Source organism: Mandrillus leucophaeus, unplaced genomic scaffold (genome assembly GCF_000951045.1).
Source record: "Mandrillus leucophaeus isolate KB7577 unplaced genomic scaffold, Mleu.le_1.0 Scaffold66, whole genome shotgun sequence".
In the NCBI taxonomy this organism is placed as follows: Eukaryota; Metazoa; Chordata; class Mammalia; order Primates; family Cercopithecidae; genus Mandrillus; species Mandrillus leucophaeus.
In genome coordinates, this window is record NW_012107141.1 from 2,089,022 (window position 1) to 2,108,205 (window position 19,184).

A 19,184-nucleotide genomic window follows, 5' to 3' on the forward strand; every position below is an offset into this window, starting at 1 on the left:
CCTGAGGTTGGGAGTTCGAGACCAGCCTGACCAACATGGAGAAACCCTGTCTGTACTAAAAATACAAAATTAACCGAGTGTGGTGGTGCATGCCTGTAATCCCAGCTACTTGGGAGGCTGAGACCGGAGAATCTCTTGAACCCGGGAGATGGAGGTTGAGGTGAGCCAAGATTGTGCCATTGCACTCCAGCCTGGGCAACAAGAATGAAACTCTGTCTCAAAGAAAAAAAAAGAAAAAGAAAAGATGGCCTTTCCTATTGTGTCTTGGTTGTGAAATCTAATTATAGCATGTTGTGGGCACTTTGGCTTTAATATCCTGAAATTAGGACCCCAGGAATCGCATTCAGCTTCTCTGAGTTTCCATCCCATGTGTATTCTGTGTGTTTGTGTGCATTTCTCATCCCACACTCTTACATCTGGCAGACAGCCGTTGTCACAAAGGTGGTGATGGGTGTCCATCAGTGATATGGATGAGATTGATAGGGGACCTTGACAATCCCAGAGTATAAAAGGCTGGGAAGTATGCAGCAGCCGTGATAGCAGATAGGACATTTCATACTCAGCCACCTTCTGGCAAAGATGGAGTTCAGTCCTGGACTTTCTGCATGATAACATAGGAATATGAGTGTAATTAATGCCACTGAATTACACATTTAACAATGGTTAAAATGGCAAATTTAATATTATATCTATTTTACTACAGTTTTAAAAAGTGAACAATGTAATATACCAAAACCTTTATATGCTTTAAGTGGGTAGATTGTATGGTATATGAATCATATCCTAATAAAGCTGGTAAAAAATATAAGAACATTTAAATAATCTTAATTATTATCAGTACAAAAATAGTTTTGCTTACATTGCTGTATTAAAAGTACTTAATATTTTAATGATAGCAAAGAGATTGAATTTCTTTCATTACTTTTTAAACTTTATTTTAAAAACATTTCACACTTAACAGATAAGTTTTGAGAATTGTACATTGAACTCATATGTTTCTCACCTATTTTCACACATTGTGAGCATTTTCTCTTTATTCTCTGTGTTCAGAAATATGCACTGTAATATGGCAGTGGTTTTTGTTTTTTTATTTTTGTCTTTTTAAAAAATTCACTGTGCTACTTCTGTTAATCGTTTGCAGTCTGAAAATTCATACCTCTCATATCTTACGTACTGAGAACTTCTTTAATTTCTTTGATAGATTTATTTCTCCCATAGTCTGTGTTTTCTTTTCTGGAATCTCCTATTAAATGGATGTTGGACCTCCTAGATTTTCTCATTTTTTCTGTCCTTATTTTTCATCTCTGCCTTTTTGTTCACCAGTCTGGAATATTTTGTCATCTTTATCTTGCAATCCTGACCTTTTTTCCCCCGACTGGCAGGACCAACAAGGTAGCAATCCTGCCCTTAAAAAAAATTTTAAACTATTATATTTTTAATGTCAAAGAGTTGTTTCTGTTCTTTGATAGAGCTTTTAAAATAAAAATAGGAATTTATTCTTGTTTCATGGATGAAGAATCTTATCTCCCAGTGGATACAATTTGTTGTTGATGCTGTTTTAATTTCCTTCTGCTACTTCTGTTGTTCCTGTTACTTCTAAGTTCCTTTTCTTCTTTATTCGTTTGGTTTCTGTCATTCATGCTGAAGATGCTCTTGAAATGTCTGTGATTCTAGAATCTGCTCATGATTGAGAGGGCAGCACTGAAAAGCTGATTGGAAGTTCTCTGTGTGAAGGCCAGCTTATTGCCTGGAGGACTTCACTGTAAGATGTTGGGGTGCCGAGCTAGCCACATGGTTGCCAACGCTTTGGGAACTGAAGGGGAAAGAAGGCTGTAGGGCCCATCATTCAGAATGTAGATTTTTAGCCTATATTTTCCTCTCCTCTGTGCCTGTATTTCCCTGTCTAGAGCTTCAGTTTCCTCAGAAAGGAAACCTCCCTTCTCTAGCTGGGATAAGAGACGAGTCATTTTCTGGCTGAGTAGAATCAAGGGAGGGTATGTGAATCTGGGCCTCTAACTGCTCCTTACACAGATTTTTAACAGTCTTCCTGTTTTCAACCTTACCGCTCCTCTTACCTCACAAGGTATCTGGTGAGTTTCATTCCTGAGCCCTGTGAATTCCCAGGTTGGCTTGCTTGCCATTGCTGCCTCCCCTCCTGGTAGGTGCCCACGTCTCCACTCTCACTCCTCCTCTGCTATCCCTTCTCTAGCCCTTTCCGTCTTTCAGAAATATCGTAATAGGCCCATCAGCTGTTGTCTCTTCTCCCATCTCTTTGTCCTTGTAGATTTGTATTCTTTTATATTCATCAACTGCCTTTTTATTGGGTTTGGGGAGAGAGTGGAGATAAATGCATGCTTTAGTCTGTCGTGTTTAACTAGAGTTCTTTTCTCAGCTGCAAAAGTTCTCAGCTCCTTTTTCAGTGATATCAGGGCCAAACTTAATTAGTCCATGCACATTTTGAGGAGGGAAAGACTTTGAGCAGTTGCTTAGCTCTGGGATCAGTCCTGGTAAAAGCCGCCAAGCCTGCCATGTTTGGGTTTGCTGACGATATTGGGTGAGCCATATTGTTACAGCTGCTTTTCTGACCTGTGTTAATCTGTCCTCTTGTAGAAGTGGGGCAGTGTGAGCAATCCACTCTTCCTCCCGCTGATCCCACCACAGTCTCAAGGGTTCACCGCCATAGTCCTCACTTACGACCGAGTAGAGAGCCTCTTCCGGGTCATCACTGAAGTGTCCAAGGTGCCCAGTCTATCCAAACTGCTTGTCGTCTGGAATAATCAGAATAAAAACCCTCCAGAAGGTAAGAAGCCTTAGTGCATCTCTCAGCTGGATTGATTTTGGATGGCCAAATTATTCACATCCTTTGTTTTAAATAAATTTTCCTGCTTTGTCAATAGCAATGCCATTTCTGAGACAGCATGCCTTCATTTTTCTCAGTCCTCTCATTCTTGTTCTAGGGTGGCCCATTTAACTCCAAGCCCTGGCATACTCTGTAGCCACAAGTGTTTGAGGGCTTAGGAATCAATAGGATCAAAGGCTATCAGCCTTGGGAAAACAGATCTCAGCTTCCCTCAGCCATCTCAGCTGATTTGTTTACATGAAAACTCAGTTTAAAAGGCATTAGTTTTCTCCTTTCTTATCTCTGCTCTGATGCTGTACTTTCCTCCAAAAATAAATAATAATAATAAAATAAAAAAGGATGGCCTCACGTCTGATTGGAAAAGTCAGCAGCAAAGCATACCCTGTCCAGACTTTAAGTCAGGTCCTTAAAGAGAGCAATCACTAGAAGTTCCCATTGGTTCTCCCTTAATCACTTTGTTCCTTGCCTTGGCCACCCCTGTAATCTGCTGGCTGGCAGCTAGGGTTGAGGACTATTTGATTCATTGGATTTGTTTTTAATTCGGGACGCACAGAGTATGTTCCACCTGCATTTAGTTTCTCATTCAGTCTGTGTATTACTGATCCTAATCCCAGGGACTTCAAAGCTCCTGCCATTTATAGCCTATTAAAGCCAGGAAGTTTCTGATGGATTAGAGCAAGGAATGAATGAGTTTGAAGTTAGTAATGTGCACCACTGTCACCGATAAGGTCTAGTTTATTGCCTGACAGTAGTATCTACACTTTTTATGGCTAGTCTCTTTTATGGATATACTGAAGTCGGGAGAGTCAACCCTGAAAATGGCCAGTAGTAGATCTATAGTCCAGGCTGGAAGAAGACCATATTTCTGGCTCTGTTAGGCAAATCAGAATTTGCCTTGAGAAAATTCTTTAGTTTTTCCTTCACTTCATGAGATGTTTATTCTCTGAGAGAATCATATGCTTTCTTTTTAGATTTAGGGAGCCACAGTTTGAGTAAATAAAACAGCTATTTTAAATGAAGGTCTTATATTATTCCCTGATTTTTAAAAATTAATTTTCTATGCCAAGATTTGTTTGCTCTTTCTCAACACTATAGCATGGCCAGTTTTCTGGGTTTTTGTTTTGTTTGGTACTTAATGAGGGAGAAGGAAAGGGGTAAAAGAAAAAGGAAGATGTGGGCATCATTTAAGAAGGGAGGGTGAGAATACAGAAAGGAAGGAAAAGAGAGACAATTATAAGGAACTATGTGAAGAAGGAAATTGTTGACTTGGATTTATTCATACCAATTGCCTTTCTCCAGAGTGAAGTGAATTGGATGGTATTGCATTGCTAATTAGTCCCTTCATTTATAAAGGATGAGTTATATTTGTAGAAGGAAGTCTGGGGCCTGTCATTGGGTCTGGAATGGCTTATTGTGTCTTGTGGTAGTCACAGGCCTGTATTTGCTCCTGCATGCAAAGGCCACCAGCTTTCAGAGAGACTCTCAGCCTGCTCCTGCAGTCCTGCCTGAAAGGCAGAATTGCAAATTATAGTGCTAAATGCAAAAGAGGCTTCTCCTTATAACTCCTGGTTAGCCACTTTAGGCATAAGGCGAGTTATTTATTGTGAATTTGTGTCACTTCATTTGGGAAGGTATCGTTGCAAACTGTGAGAAAGGATAACTTTTTTTTCCCCTTCTTGATCTAAGCCTCTACACTGGCACAACTAAAGGCAGTGTAGCAGGAGCCCAGATTTTGGAGTTGGGTGTTCGGTTTTAATTTTTGGTAAGACCCTGCTAAAATGTAGTGGTTAATTTTATGACCAGGACTTTATTTTTAAAAGACTTTGACTCTAGGGAGGAAAAAGAGCCCTTAACTGATGAGGCCCTAATTTTGACACGTGTAGTGACTGGACTGGCTTTTTTCTAACAGTGGTTTTTAGGTCAGGGCTCTGGCTCTGGCTATGTGGTTGTTTGGGGAGAACATGAACCATGTTTAATCTTCTGTGGGGTGTTTGTTCAGTTGGTAAATGAGGCTGTCAGCTCTGGTCCGCATGCCAGCAAAGGCATCTGATTTTTCACATACAGCATTAGTAACATATATATTATATATATATATATAAAAGCAAGTCCAAGTCTTTGAAATATTAGAGGCAAAAGTGATGTTTTTCGCTTTCTCTACATTTACTAAAATAAATATTGTGGTTACCATGTCTGCTGCTGGGAGGATTTGTGTAGGCAGAAATCTACCCGCCTTCCTATTTTTTTCTTTTTTTTTTTCATTCTCCAACCCAACCAAATACTTTTTTCTTTTGGTTATACTTAAGTCCAAATTTCTGGGTTTTAAGTTTAAGTAAATACTTAGACTAGGCAATTGAAATTTCCAGTGAGCTTTCATCACATTGATTTTGAGCTTTGTCAGAAGAAAAGGCAGGCTACTGCCTTTCTTCTTTTAACTGACTTTAGTTTTAAATTTGTATTAATATCAGGAGCCCCCCAGCTTCAGATTGTGATTTGCATAGTCCTTAGCAGGCAGGGTGGTGTTGGCTGAGCATGTCAGCAACCCAGGATGGTCAACAGGGGAGTAAAAGCAGCAGCCACCTTCCTTGTGAGCCAAGTTCTAGGACTGCGGGGAGTTGGTTCATGAGACCAGCTGTACACCAGCAACTCAGGCAATTCTGAAGTAGGCTTAAGGTTCGTATGGAGATAATCTGATAATTTATTTTGTGAATCTGTGGTTATATTTATGATAGTGATTGGCAGGAGGGACTTGGGGTCATCTTCAGTTAACCTGACCATTTTGTAGTACCTTTGCCAAGTTGGAGAAAAATGTCTTTGCTCACATTTCTCTTGGCATCCAACATGGAGAAAACCGTTAATCAATATACTTAAAAAAAGAAATCCATAACACAAGGAGTTCTTTTTCTCCTTTGAGCTGGACTAAAGCTCATACTGTGAAGTTATCAGGTCACCTGGCTCAGCTGTTTGTTTTTCATAAATTCTGCAATGCATTTGAAAAATCATATTTTTCAGGCTACTTTGTATGAATGGAAGGTGACATTTCTATTTTGTCTGTTATAGGTTCACAGGATGAGACATAAGATACAACGGCATGCTGTTTCATTTAGAATTTAAAGGAGTAAGGAAAAAAGACCCCATTTAGGCTAAGCAATAGAAGTTAGGCCTGAAGATTTCTAGCTATGACAGTTTCTGTCTGCATTCTAGGGGTCACCCCCATATCCTTTGTCTAGACCTCTTCATGTTATCAGTAGAGAAGTGAAGTTCATAGGACTTCACAAGAATCCATTTGTGAAGATGACAATGATGTAAACATATTACATACTTTTTAAATCCTAGGAATAGGAACTGTACTACATGCTTATTATCTCTAGACCTTAGGACAAGCCTGCAACGAAGCTATTATTATCCCCATTTTACAAAAATAAGAAAAATGAAACTCAGATTAGTAATTTGTCAGAAATCAACACAGATCTTTCTAGATCCAAAGCTCACGCCCTTTGCACTAAGCCCCCCCCCCCCATGTCTATTTAGATTACCGTTTAGTTGTAGGAAAATCATCTTGTGTTGTCAGTTCTTTGATTTGGGATCATATATAAGAACTAGATCCTTGTCAGAGACTCAGAGAGACAGAAAAGTAAATCTATTTTTTTGAAAAGACTAATGGGAAGGAAAAAACCTCTTTTCTTTTTCACATATATTTTTCTTTCCTACCTCATGCTCTTCTCCTTCTACTGCTCCAGTCCTGATTTTTTTAAAGGTTACCTTTCCAGAATCAAAATTCCATATCAGGATTATCTAAAGGCAGGATATAATTTTAATGCTTATTCTTTGATTGCTGCTCTCTCATTTCTGGCCTCCACAAAAGGGATACTGTCAGAAGCCTGAGGGAATGCTACTTCTCTTTCATGAAGGCCGTTTAATTTGACAAAGGGAAAACATGAAACTGAGAATTCTATTTAGAGTCCTGTCTGGTGGTAATGATGGTCCACAGATAGCTGATCAGTAAAATGGAGACACCTTTTGCCAAAGCTGACTTTTGGCTACTCAGACCTAACTTGCAACAGGGAAAAGTAACCGTGTATCTTAAAAAGCCGTGATTCAGTCTATATTTCTACCTGCACCCCATATCATCCTCCTGGGTCTTCATTGCTCTCTAAAACCTCCCCTTCAAAGACTTCACAGAGGCAAGTTAGTTCTTTGTGGACATGGTCTCAGGTAATTCTTTGGACATATATAGATGAACAGTGTGGAAAGCTGTCTATGGGTTGAATATGCTATACACCTTCCCCAATTGTAAGTCCAGATTCCATCCAGTGTAGAGGTACGTTCATACTTAATCAAAGTAGCTAGCCTAGTTTCTCTACATAGTGGAAAGAGGAGCTGTTTGTTGCCTTGTGGAATTAACATGACCAAAGTTCCATGTTCTTTTGTTTTATTAGCGTGTGAGGGTTTAGAGGATTCATGGCAGGGATCTTGCTTCTCTCAAAGTGGATGTGGAAGGCCTGAGCCAGGGGTATACCACTGGATTGTACCAGATCTCAAATGTACCACTTTGACACTGCTACCTAGGGTTCGGAAAAAATGCTCTGGTTCTGTAGGTAGACGCAGACTTTCCAGAGACAGCATGGCTGACATTTAGTGACTACCACCGGTGTTCTGGGCACTGTGTTGCTGAATACTTTCCCATTCATCCTCACAGTCAATCATGTCAAGATGGTGGCGTCGTTATTCCTTCTTCATAGTTGAAGAAGCAGGCTCAGGGTGTTTAACTTGTTCAAGGTCACATGACAAGTAAGTGGTAGACCTGGGATCCGAAGCTGTTTCCAAAGACTGTGTTCTTTCTGTGATGTTTGCTGCCTCGTGGAATCCTTGGCCATAGAGGCATCTTGTTTAGTTTCCACCTGATATCAAGTAGAAATCTGACCTAAGTGAGAGCATTTGAAGTAAAAGGGCACATTGTGCTGCTGAACGCAACACATCTTAGAACAGTTTATACCATCAGGAAGTTCTTACCTATTTTAAGTCTGAATCAGTTTCCCTGTAACTTCTACCCTTCCATTTGTCATGCTTCTAACTCTAGAGGCCATAGAGAACAATTCCCTTTTCATTCGATAATCTTTCTGATAGCCCAAGAATATTAGTCAAGGTGCATTTAGGAGACAGAAACCGCATGGTAATTTGAACAGGAAAAATTTAATCTGAAGAATTATTAACTAGTAACAGGATTTGCCTACTAAAGGGTAAAGAGAACTCTAAAGATTATAGAAAATAAACTTGGGAGAGCCCCTTCCCCAGCTAGATCTGAGATTCACACCTTACTAATCACACTCACTGGATTAGTAAAGTTTACTGAAGTGCCACAGGCCAAAGTTGACAAGCAGGAAACCCAATCATGCCCTCATCTACACATAGAATTCAACAGGAATCTGTGAACTTGCTGGGAAACTGGCTAGGGCTTTAGTGGAGCTCACCTGGAGCTACCCACAGGGAGAATTTTGGCTGAGTTGCTGGTGGGGCATCCACAGAACTTGCTGGGAAGTTGCCTGGAGGGGTGCTGTTAAGTTCACTGGGAAGCCTGTTGGGGTGTGCTAGAACCTGCTGGGAAGCCGCCCCAGGGAAGAGGTGCTACTTACACTTGCTAGAGACAAGTGCCCCTGCCTGCCTGCCTGCCTGCCTGCTGGCCAGGCACTACTGGAGCAAGAAGTATAAAAGGCATACCAGAACCAGGAAGAAAGCCACCCCTACGCACTGCACTGGCCCTTCAGTGCCCTGTACTGACACAGTGTGACGCCATGCCAGCTGGCAAAGGAGACATGATTGCAGGGTCCAGTTCGGCTATCACTAACAGGGCAATGATGACTACAGTTGAAACTGAGAGGCAATAAAGTGATAAGTGGCACACTTCATTTCTTTAAGCATTCTATAGAAAGCCTGGATACAGATGCCTGCACTGTCTTTGTTATTTCTTCTCAACTATTTTCTGGGCTTGTTGGTACTTCTCTTAACGTTGTGGTACCCAAATCTGAACAGAGTCTAACTCTGATTTCTGAGTGTAATCCAGGTACCGTGAACATCCCTGAGATCGTTTCAGGAGATCCAGGATATGGAAATTATTTTCATAATCACACTTAGTCATAATTTATCTTTCCACTTCTTTTATTCTCTCACAAATGTACAGTAGAGTTCTCCAGAATCTACAGGTCATGAGTGACATCATTTCCCACAGCTAATGGAATGTGTGCTTGTATATTTTCATGTATTTCATGTTTTAAAATTTCCTCAGTTTTAATTACTAATATAGTAAGTAGTGTGTTTATGTGTGTGTTTGTGCATGTGTGCACACACGTGTGTGTGTGTATCCTATATAAACAAAATCTCTTTGGGATTTTCAATAATTTTTAAGAGCATAAAGGGATTCTGAGACCAAAAGTTTTGAAAACCACTGGTCTGGTAGGTAGGGCTATAACCTCCTTCATTTTAGATGTTACGGTACAGGGGTCCCCAACCCCAGGCCATGAACCCATAGCCATCTGTGACCTGTTAGGAACCGAGCTGCACAGCAGGAGGAATGGTGGGTACCGCCTGAACTCCGCCTCCTGTAGGATCAGCGGCAGCATTAGATTCTCACTAGAGTGAGAACCCTATTGTGAACGACTCATGCAGGGATCTAGGTTGCGCGCCCCTTATGAGAATCTAATGCCGAATGATCTGAGGTGGAGTAGTTTCATCCTAAAACCATCCCTGCCCCACCTTCCCCTCCATTCATGGAAAAATTTTCTTCCTCAGAACTGGTCCCTGGTGCCAAAAAGGTTGAGGACCACTGTTACAATGTATTCATGTTTTACAAGGATTTGGAAACGGTAGTTGTGTGACAGGGATTTTATTTATCTGATATAGGAAGTAGGGATCAAGCAAGAATAAGAATGATTGCTGGAGAAAGTGATTGAACCTTACTAGTTTTGTTCCAGATCCAGAGAAACATGGGATTCTGAAGCTGCAGGTCCTTTTTGGTCTTTTAATGCTAAACAGACTTAAGTTCAAATACTAGCTTTATTATTTTCTGTGTATCACTGGGCAAGTTAATTAACCTCTCTGAGCCGTGAAAATACTACTTTGTAAATAATTCCTGCCTCATAAGGTTGTCAGGAGGATTGAATGACAGTGCATCTGTAAAGCATCTGGCATATATTAGTTGCTTAACAAAGTCCACTTCTCCCTTTCCCTCTGCTTATTCTTGTCCTGAGAAGAATGGACTTGCTTAACATCCCATAGATAATGCAGAATTCAGGCCTCCAGTCTTTCAGTCATGTGTTCGTGCATTATTCCAAAGATATTTATCAATTATGTGCCAAGAATTAACTATAATTAACTGTTGATATTGATGAAAAGGCAGTGGCCCATAGGGTTATTTCTTTGGTCATGGATTCAGCCCTTTCCCAAACACACTTTTTGGAGCTGACCACTCTCTTTTAGGCTCTGTGCCACAGGTTTATTTGAAGACCATGAATCTCTTCCTTGACTACAAGGCCTCTCACTTGCACAGGCCCCTTCCAAGACCCTGGGAGTGCCACAACAGTGTGTTCTACAACCAGTTATATTACAACTATGCAGAAGTAAAACATTTTATATGCAGTCAGTTAAGACAGCTTTTCCCTACTGACTTTCCCTGTATCATACTTCTCCTTCATTATGGTGACTTTGGAGTGGCCATGAGCGCTTTGGGACTTCAAGACCCACAAAAATGAGATTTTTCTACAATGACATGATGGACTTTTTGAAAGCAGTATGATACCTAGCCTTCCTATTCTCGTTTGATAAATGTGTAACAAACAAACTGCCCTCTGACATCTATGGACATGGGTACTGTACCAAAGAAGTTTGAATTTCATCTCTGCTAAATGCAGTGTTTTAAAACAAAGAACCTGTGGTTCAATTACTCCAGTCATTTCATAAAGTAGAATGGGAAAAAAATATAAGGCAAGTCATGGGTTGGTGCTTCTTTAGTATACTAGAAAATCCCACATAATTGGACCTAGAAATTTGATATTTACTTTGTAAATTGGTCATGATGAGAAACCAAACCTAGTGAGTCAGGGGGAGGGGATACAGTGTTGGGTTAAGGAAGCTACACTAATTCAATGAAACATACTTTGATGAGGGGTGGATTTTAGCGGCACTGAAAGCTGTTTGATTGCATGACGGAGGTGGGCACGTCGGGGCAGACATCTTCAGCACATACACTGTATTTCCTAGAACAGCTACAGGCAAGTTTTCAGCTAGGATAGACTTACCTGGAAGTATTTTACAGAGTATTTACCACAGGTGGGTAGAGTTCTGATATTAAAGTCTTGATCCTGAGAATGAGGTAATGCAGACTTTATTTTTCTTCCTGTCATTGTGACCTTGGTCGAGTCGTTTGGCTTCTCTGCCTCTCAATTGTGAGTTGAAGCCAATTTGTTCATTCTAGTTAGGACAGTGTTGAGAATTAGTAATGTTACAAGGATTTAGAGAGGATAAATATGTATGTATATTGTATGTGTGTATATGTGTTGTGTATGTGTGTGTGTATGTACAGTATATATAGTTTCTATAATAATAAAGATGCATCTGTGAGAATCTCCCCTGGCACAGTTGTACCTTTGGATTTGATGAGAGCCATGGATAGAAGTTGATTCTTCTATCTCATTTGTGATGTCATGCTTTTACTACTTTATCTCCTCACAAAATTAAGAGAATAGTAAATACCTTTTCCCTTTTTCCAGATTCTCTCTGGCCCAAAATCCGGGTTCCATTAAAAGTTGTGAGGACTGCTGAAAACAAGTTAAGTAACCGTTTCTTCCCTTATGATGAAATCGAGACGGAAGCTGTTCTGGCCATTGATGATGACATCATTATGCTGACCTCTGACGAGCTGCAATTTGGTTATGAGGTAAGGAGGTTTTACACCGTATGTTTATATGTTTAATATTACTTTCTATGACTGCTTGTCTTTCCTAAAAAAGAGTATTATATTTCCTTCTTAAAAGTCAGAATTCCTAAAATCTGCCAGTAGAATCCAAAAGGTGTGCATAAGAGTGTGGGTTATGAAGCTGTTCTGTGAAGCACTGGAGAAACCCTATTCCAAAATGGCAACTGTGCCCTCCACTGGTTTTGGGAACTCCCAAAGAGAGTCCCAGGGGACAATTTCAAAAGAGCATCTATAGCATTTAACAAGCACTTAATTGATGTCTCCTTGAATACCACTTCCTTTGACTCAAGCAGCTGGGCACTGCAACAATAAAAACATCAATAAGTGAAGAAGCTGGCGACACTGACAAACAAAGCAGACCCTGTTGATGGCTTTCTTTCTGAGTTTTAAGTGGAGAGGCTGGCTGCCTGTCTTTAGGGAGAAACATTCCCTATCACCGTTTATTCAATGAGGCTGATGGATTAGGCTGGGTTCAAGGGTTAAGTATGGAGACCAGTAAAGGTCTCCCCAGGGGAAAGTGCCAGAGTCGAGGCCTGGTGAAAAGCAATAGGAATTGATGGGCCCTGTCAGGGTGTACGTGAGATGCATGATGACGACAGGCGGAGGCCTGCGGCTGGGGGTAGAGGTGGTATCAGACTTAAGCACGCAGAGTGTTCAAGTCATTTAGCTATAGCTGGCTCAGGGGAAAGGGGAGTGAGGTAACCATTTTCTTTAGTTAACTGAGGATTTGTTGAATTTGGGGTTCTTAAATCATACTTTTTTTAAATGAAGCTATATTTAGTACATGTATTTATTATAGAAATGTATTTTTAAACACTTAAATCGAAGGTGGATTTTAAGGGAAAGGAAAAGGAATCCACTCCCCCCGACACTTATCACCACCACCAAAAATTAAAAGCTCAAGTTTTCCCAGGTTTTTTTAAAAATGTAGCTTCATTTGAGTGTAAAAGAAATTGTTATGAAATAGATTGATATGTAATGCCCTGGGTGATGTAGTTACTGACCAATGAAAGGCATGAGAGTAGTTAATAAAACATACATTCATCTTTTTGGATTTATTTTTATTCGTAGAAGATGACTTTTACAGCATAGTGTCTAGGGTGTTGGATGATATTTAGTATACTATTATTCCCATTTTAAAAACAAATTGCCTGCTTGTTTTTCTAATCAAGTCATGGAAAAAAAGACTAATTTTTTTTTTTTTGCCAGTGATTTCTCTCTTCATTGCATATAATGGCTTCAAATGCTACTCATCTGTTTATTTTTGTGGCAAAAGAGAGGTGGAAAAAAGGAATGTTCAAAACAGCATGGCCAAGATGGACAGAGTGCTGTCTCTTTAGTATTTTCAGTTGGTCTAAAGGAAGACTACTAAAAGAAGGGTGGGCTAAATGTATTCCTTTGATTTCTTGCAACCCTGAGTTTGTTTTAAGCAACTAAGAATATGTTAACGAGAGGAAGTTTTGCAGCACTTAAAGGGACTGAACTCGAATCTTTACCTCTCTCCTCTGATTACTTGTGTTTGATTCCATATTACCTCTAAAGAAGGAATTATTAGAAGAGTGAAACCAGGAAGCTTTCTTATCTCTGTTAGTCAGAATCTCCAGACGCTATGGAAGGAACAACTTTGATAACAACCTTGTATATACAACTTACTATGTTCCTGTCAACGTCCTGAGTGTTTCCATACATTACTTATGATCTTGGCCCAGGCCTGCAAAGCAGATATGTTTTTCTCATTCTGTACTGAGACTAAGTAAGGTTAGATAACTTGCCTATAGTCACACAGCTAATAAGTGGAAGAATTGGGATTTAAATCCAAATTTTTCTGACACTGTGCTGTCTTCCCTGAGGATTTTACTGTGAGTGACATTTGCCTGAGATCAGTGGTCCTCAGAAGTAGTACTTACAGTCATCAGCATATCATTTGCCTGTCACAGAATTATTTTGACTCTAAGGCAAACAAATACATTTTTTAGGTACCCCTACCATTGGTGCTTTAGGGCCTCTGTGCCCAAATTCCTGCTGTATCACTGACCGATTTATGATGATGAACAGGTTATTTAATCTCTCTGGAACATAGTTCATTCTTATATAAAATGGTAATGACAGTATCTACTTCATGAGGTTATTATTTGCATTGGATGAAATTACATAGTGCCTCCCACATGGAAAGTGAGATTCCCCAGTCTAGGTTGGGTTCAGAGCACTCTATACCTCTTTGTGAGCAAATAATGGTGAACTATGTTGTTTAGTGTCTTTTTTTCCTTTTGGAATGTAAGCACCAAAGGGCAGTAAGTACACCTCCTGTGTGATGGACAGTAGACTGTACACTTTACAGATGCCATGTTAGCTGCTGCTGCTGTTATCATTATGACTACTGCTATTTTCATTATTCCATTCATGATTCTACTATGATTCACGAAAGAGATTGTTGTTTTCATTACTCAGAAGGGACATTTCTATCTTGAAGAAGGGACTCAGTTTAGTGTTGAATCAAGAGACAAAAGATCATGATGCTCCTAAATCCTGCTTTTTATGCTGAAGCCTAGGATTGATTTTCATGCAGGAATTGGGAGCAGGCTTGACTGATTAAGGGAATAAATAAGTAAATATTTACATCCTAAGGGAGTTATATTGGATCCCAGAACTACTATTTTGTGGTGTTATCACAGTCCCTTGGGATTATATCTGTCTTCTTAATCTCTACTCATCCTTCAACACTCAGCTCGGCTGTTACTATCTCGAAGCTTTCAGAGAGTCCCCAGTCAGGTTGGGTTCAGAGCACTCTGTATGTCTTTGTGAGCAAATAATTGTGAACTATGTTGGTATAGTGTCTGTTTTTCCTTCTAGAATGTAAGCAGCAAACAGCAGGAACCATGGCTCTCTTATTCATTGCTGTGTCCTCTGTGCCTAACCCAGTTCATTGTATTCAGTAGTTAATTCAGTAACATTTGATTAATGAATAAATCTCCCTTACCAACACACATATGAAAGATATAGAAAAGATTATTCTGGCCTGTATGCCCTTCCACTTTACCATGATCCATAATCTGGTTACATCCATTTTGGAAAACAGTTTGGAGTTTAAAATGTTAAACATACATCTAGCTTATGACCAGCCATTCTTCCCATGGGTATTTACCCTAGAGAAATGACAACATATGTCTGGACAAATACTTGTATGCTAACATTGAAAGCAGCTTTTATTTGTAATAGGCAAAAACTGGAGAAAATAAAACAATATCTATCAACAGTTGACTGGATAAACATTGTGATACATCCATAGAGTAGAATATGGCTCAGTAATAAGTAACTATTGATACATGCAGCAACATGGACATTTTTCAAAATAATTATGCTAAGTTAATGAAGCAGGATGAAAAAGAGAACGTACTTTATGATTCCATATATATGAAATTCTAGAAAGTGCAAACTAACCCTAGAGATAGAAAGATCAGTGGTTGCCTGGAAGGTAAGTGGGAAGGGTCAGGCTGTAAAGGGCAGGAGGGACGAATAACAGAGGGGTACAAAAAACTTTTAGGGGAAATGAATATGTTCATTATTTTAATTGGGGTAATGGTTTTACTGGTGTATACAGATGCCAACACATGTCAAATTATACACTTTAAATAACTATTTATTGTATATCAGCTATATTTCCAAAAAGCTACAAGAAAAGTTACTTATACTCTAGCAGTAGCATAAAAACTGAAATACTTGAAAAATTCAACAAAATGTGTGCCAGATATGTTTAGTGAAACCTAAAAAATGTTGCCAAGAGAAATTGAAGAACAACTTCATAATTGGAAAGATATAGCATGCTTGTGGATCCAAAGACTCAGTATTGTTACCATGTAAATTCTCCCCAAATTGTATAGATTCAAAGAAATCCAATCAAAATCCCAGAAGGCTTTTTGTTATTGAAATTGACAAGCTAAAATTGAAATGGAAATGCATCAGACCTGAAAAAGTCAAAGCAATTAAAAAAATAATAACAAAGTTGCAGGACTTACACTCCCTATTTTCAAACTTGCTATAAACCTACGGTAATCAAGACATGATAGTATTGGGATAAATTTAGATATATAGGACAATGAAACAGAATAAAGAGTTTAGAAATGGACCACACATGTATGGCCTTGTACACTTGGTGGGAATGTAAATTGATACAACTGTTTTAGAAAACAGTATAGATGTTCCTTAAAAAACTAAAAATAGAACTGCCATATGATCCAGCAACCCCACTTCTGGGTATACATCCAAAGGAATTGAAATCAGTATATTGAAGAGATATCTGCACTCTCATATTCATTGCAGCGTTGTTCACAATAGCGAAGATGTGGAATCAACCTAAGTATCCATAAACAGATGAGTGGATAAAGAAAATGTGATACATATGCACAATGGAATACTATTCAGCTTGAAAAAAGAATGAAATTTTATCATTTGTGACAACATGAATGAATCTAGAGGACATTATGCTATCTAGAGGGCAGGCACAAAAAGACAAATATTGTATTATCTCACTAAATGTAGAATCTAAAAGTCCGAGCTCATTGAAGTAGAGAGTAGAATGGTGGTTACCAGACGTTGGAGAGAAAGGCGGGTAAAGGGGAAATATTGGTCAAAAGGTATAAAGTTTCAGTTAGAGAGGAGGAATAGTTCTGGTGATCTATTCACAGTAAGGTGACTATAGTTAGTAATGACATATATTATATTTCAGTATTGCTAAAAGAATGGATTTTAAATTTTTCCACCACAAAGAAATAAGTATGCAAGGTGATGGATTAGTCTGATTTGCTTATCTACAATGTGTATGTGTATGGAGCTATCACATTGTACCCCATAAATATATATAATTATAACTTGTCAATAAGAATAACTTCTTTAAAAAAGCTGAATAGGATTAAACAGAGGGGGAAAGGGTGAGTTGAGCAAAAATTACTGCTTGAAGCATTTTTTAAAAGATGATATAGGCTGGGCGCGGTGGCTCACACCTGCAATCCCAGCATTTTGGGAGGCTGAGGCAGGTGAATCATGAGGTCAGGAGTTTGAGACCAGTCTGGCCAATGTGATGAAACCCCATCTCCACTTAAAATACAAAAAATTAGCTGGGTGTGGTGGTGTGAGCCTGTAATACCAGCTACTCAGGAGGCTGAGGCGGGAGAATCACATGAATCTGGGAGGCAGAGGTTGCCATGAGCCAAGATCACACCATTGCACTCCAGCCTGGGTGACAGTATGAGACTTCATCTCAAACAAAAAAATAAAATAAAAATATAAATAAATAAATAAGTAAATAAAGGATGATATAGAGATATAAGATAACACACACAAAAATCCTCAACATCATAGTCATTACAGCAATTTTAAAATAAAAGCACAGTGAGTTTACCACTATATCTCCACTAGAATGGCTATAAGTAAAATTAAAAAGAATGACAATACTGAGTATTGATGAGGCTGTGGAGCAACTTGAACTCATACATTACTGGTGAAAATGTGAACTGGTACAACCAATTTAGAAAACAGTTTGGCATATAAAACATTTTTTATATGACCCAGCTTCCAAAAGAAATAAATATGTGCAGACGTATGTCTACATAAAGACTTATCCTTATAAGATCCCTAAACTAGAAACATCAGCTGGTAATGGATAAACAGAATGTGGAATATCTATACAGGGGAGTACTACAGAGCAATAAAAAGAAAGAAATGGATACATGCAGCAACATGGATAAATCTCAGAAGTGTTATGCTAAGTGAACAAAGTCAGAGGTTGGAGGCTACTGACTGTATGACTCCATGTATATGAAATTCTAGAGTAGAAAAAACTACATTGCCAGGGCTGGGGGATGGGATCGACCACAAAAAAGCAAGAAGAAGCTTTTCAGGTGATGGAAATGTTTTATATTATGATATGGTAGTGGTTATAATAATTATATACACTTGTCAACACTCAGTGAATTATATCTTTAAAATTGATAGTTTTTATTGTAAGTAAACTCTTTCAAAACTGGAAAAAAATTTGTGGGATGCACCTAAAGCAGTGCTTATGGGAAAATTATAGCATTAAATGCTTATAAAAAGAAGTAAAGTCTAAAACAGTGACCAAAAGTTCATTCCATTTTAAGAACCTAGAAAAAGAAGAGTAAATTAAACTCAAAGCAAGTAGAAGGAAGGAAGCAAGGTAAATGCTAAATTAGTGAAGTAGAAAACACCAACAGAGAAAATTTATAGATCCAGCATCTTATAGCAATAATCAGAATGTTCCAAAATTACTCATTATACCAGGAACCAGGAAATTGCAACTTCAATGAGAAAAGATAATTAACAGATGCCAACAAGATGACACAGATGTTGGAATTATCTGATAAAGATTTTTAAAAGGTTATCACAAAAAAGGCTCTAATAAGCAATTATGAGTACTGTTAAAACAAATGGAAAACAGAAAGTTTCAGTAAAAAGAAGATATAAAGAAGAACTAAATGGAAATTTCAAAACTGATTACAATACCTAAAATTGAAAACTCACTGGATGGGCTCAGTAGGAGAATGGAGATAACTAGAAAAAATTGGAGAACTTGAAGATAAATCAATAGGAATTCTCCAGTGTAAACAACAGAGAAGAAATAGATAGGCGAAAAATGAACAGAGCTTCAGGGACTTGTGGGACAATCACAAAAGATATAATATTGTGTCATTAGAATTTCAGAAGAAGAGAAAGAATGTGGGACTGAAGAAACATTTGAAGAAATAATGGCTAAAAACGTCCCAAATTAGCAAGAGACATAAATGTACAGACTCAAGAAGCTGAACCAACTGTAAACACGCAAAGAATAAATAGCATAAATTTACATAAATTGTATAACCTGAATAAATTGTAGCAATACTTCTTATTTCAGATAGTAATTAGAAAAGAAGAAAAATAAACTGGTCTATATATCCAAGTATATATACATAAGGAAAGGAGAAAATATGCATAGGTACCACATTCTTTGCTTCTGTTGCTTGATCTCCAGACCATAGTTAATATTTGTGACTTTCTTCTATCCATTCCATGTTCCCTTCCTTCCCAACCAGCACCCTTGCATATTTACTACAGACTCAATTTCTTTAATGTCTCTAATACTCTTCAGATTTTCTTCTTGTATTGGTTTTGATAAATCGTATTTTCCAAGGAATTGTTCATTTTTTCTAAATTACAAAATGTACTGGTATAAAGTCATTCATAATATTCTCTTATTGTTTAAAGCCTGTAAGATTTGGAATGATATACTCTTTTTCATTCCTGATACTGGCAATTTTTGTTTTATCTCTTTCTTGATGAATCTTGTTGGAGATTTATCTATAATCTTTT

At 38.5% G+C, this 19,184-nt stretch overlaps 1 protein-coding gene across 2 annotated transcripts in view; it reads left to right on the forward strand.

Moving 5' to 3' along the window:
- EXT2 (exostosin glycosyltransferase 2) overlaps positions 1-19,184 on the forward strand; it is a 161,070-nt gene that overhangs the window by 112,605 nt on the left and 29,281 nt on the right. For both annotated transcript variants that reach the window (XM_012001352.1, XM_012001351.1), the window contains exons 9-10: positions 2,611-2,800; positions 11,620-11,786. In XM_012001352.1, coding sequence (XP_011856742.1) covers positions 2,611-2,800; positions 11,620-11,786 — 357 coding nt within the window. The remainder of the gene's footprint in view (positions 1-2,610; positions 2,801-11,619; positions 11,787-19,184) is intronic.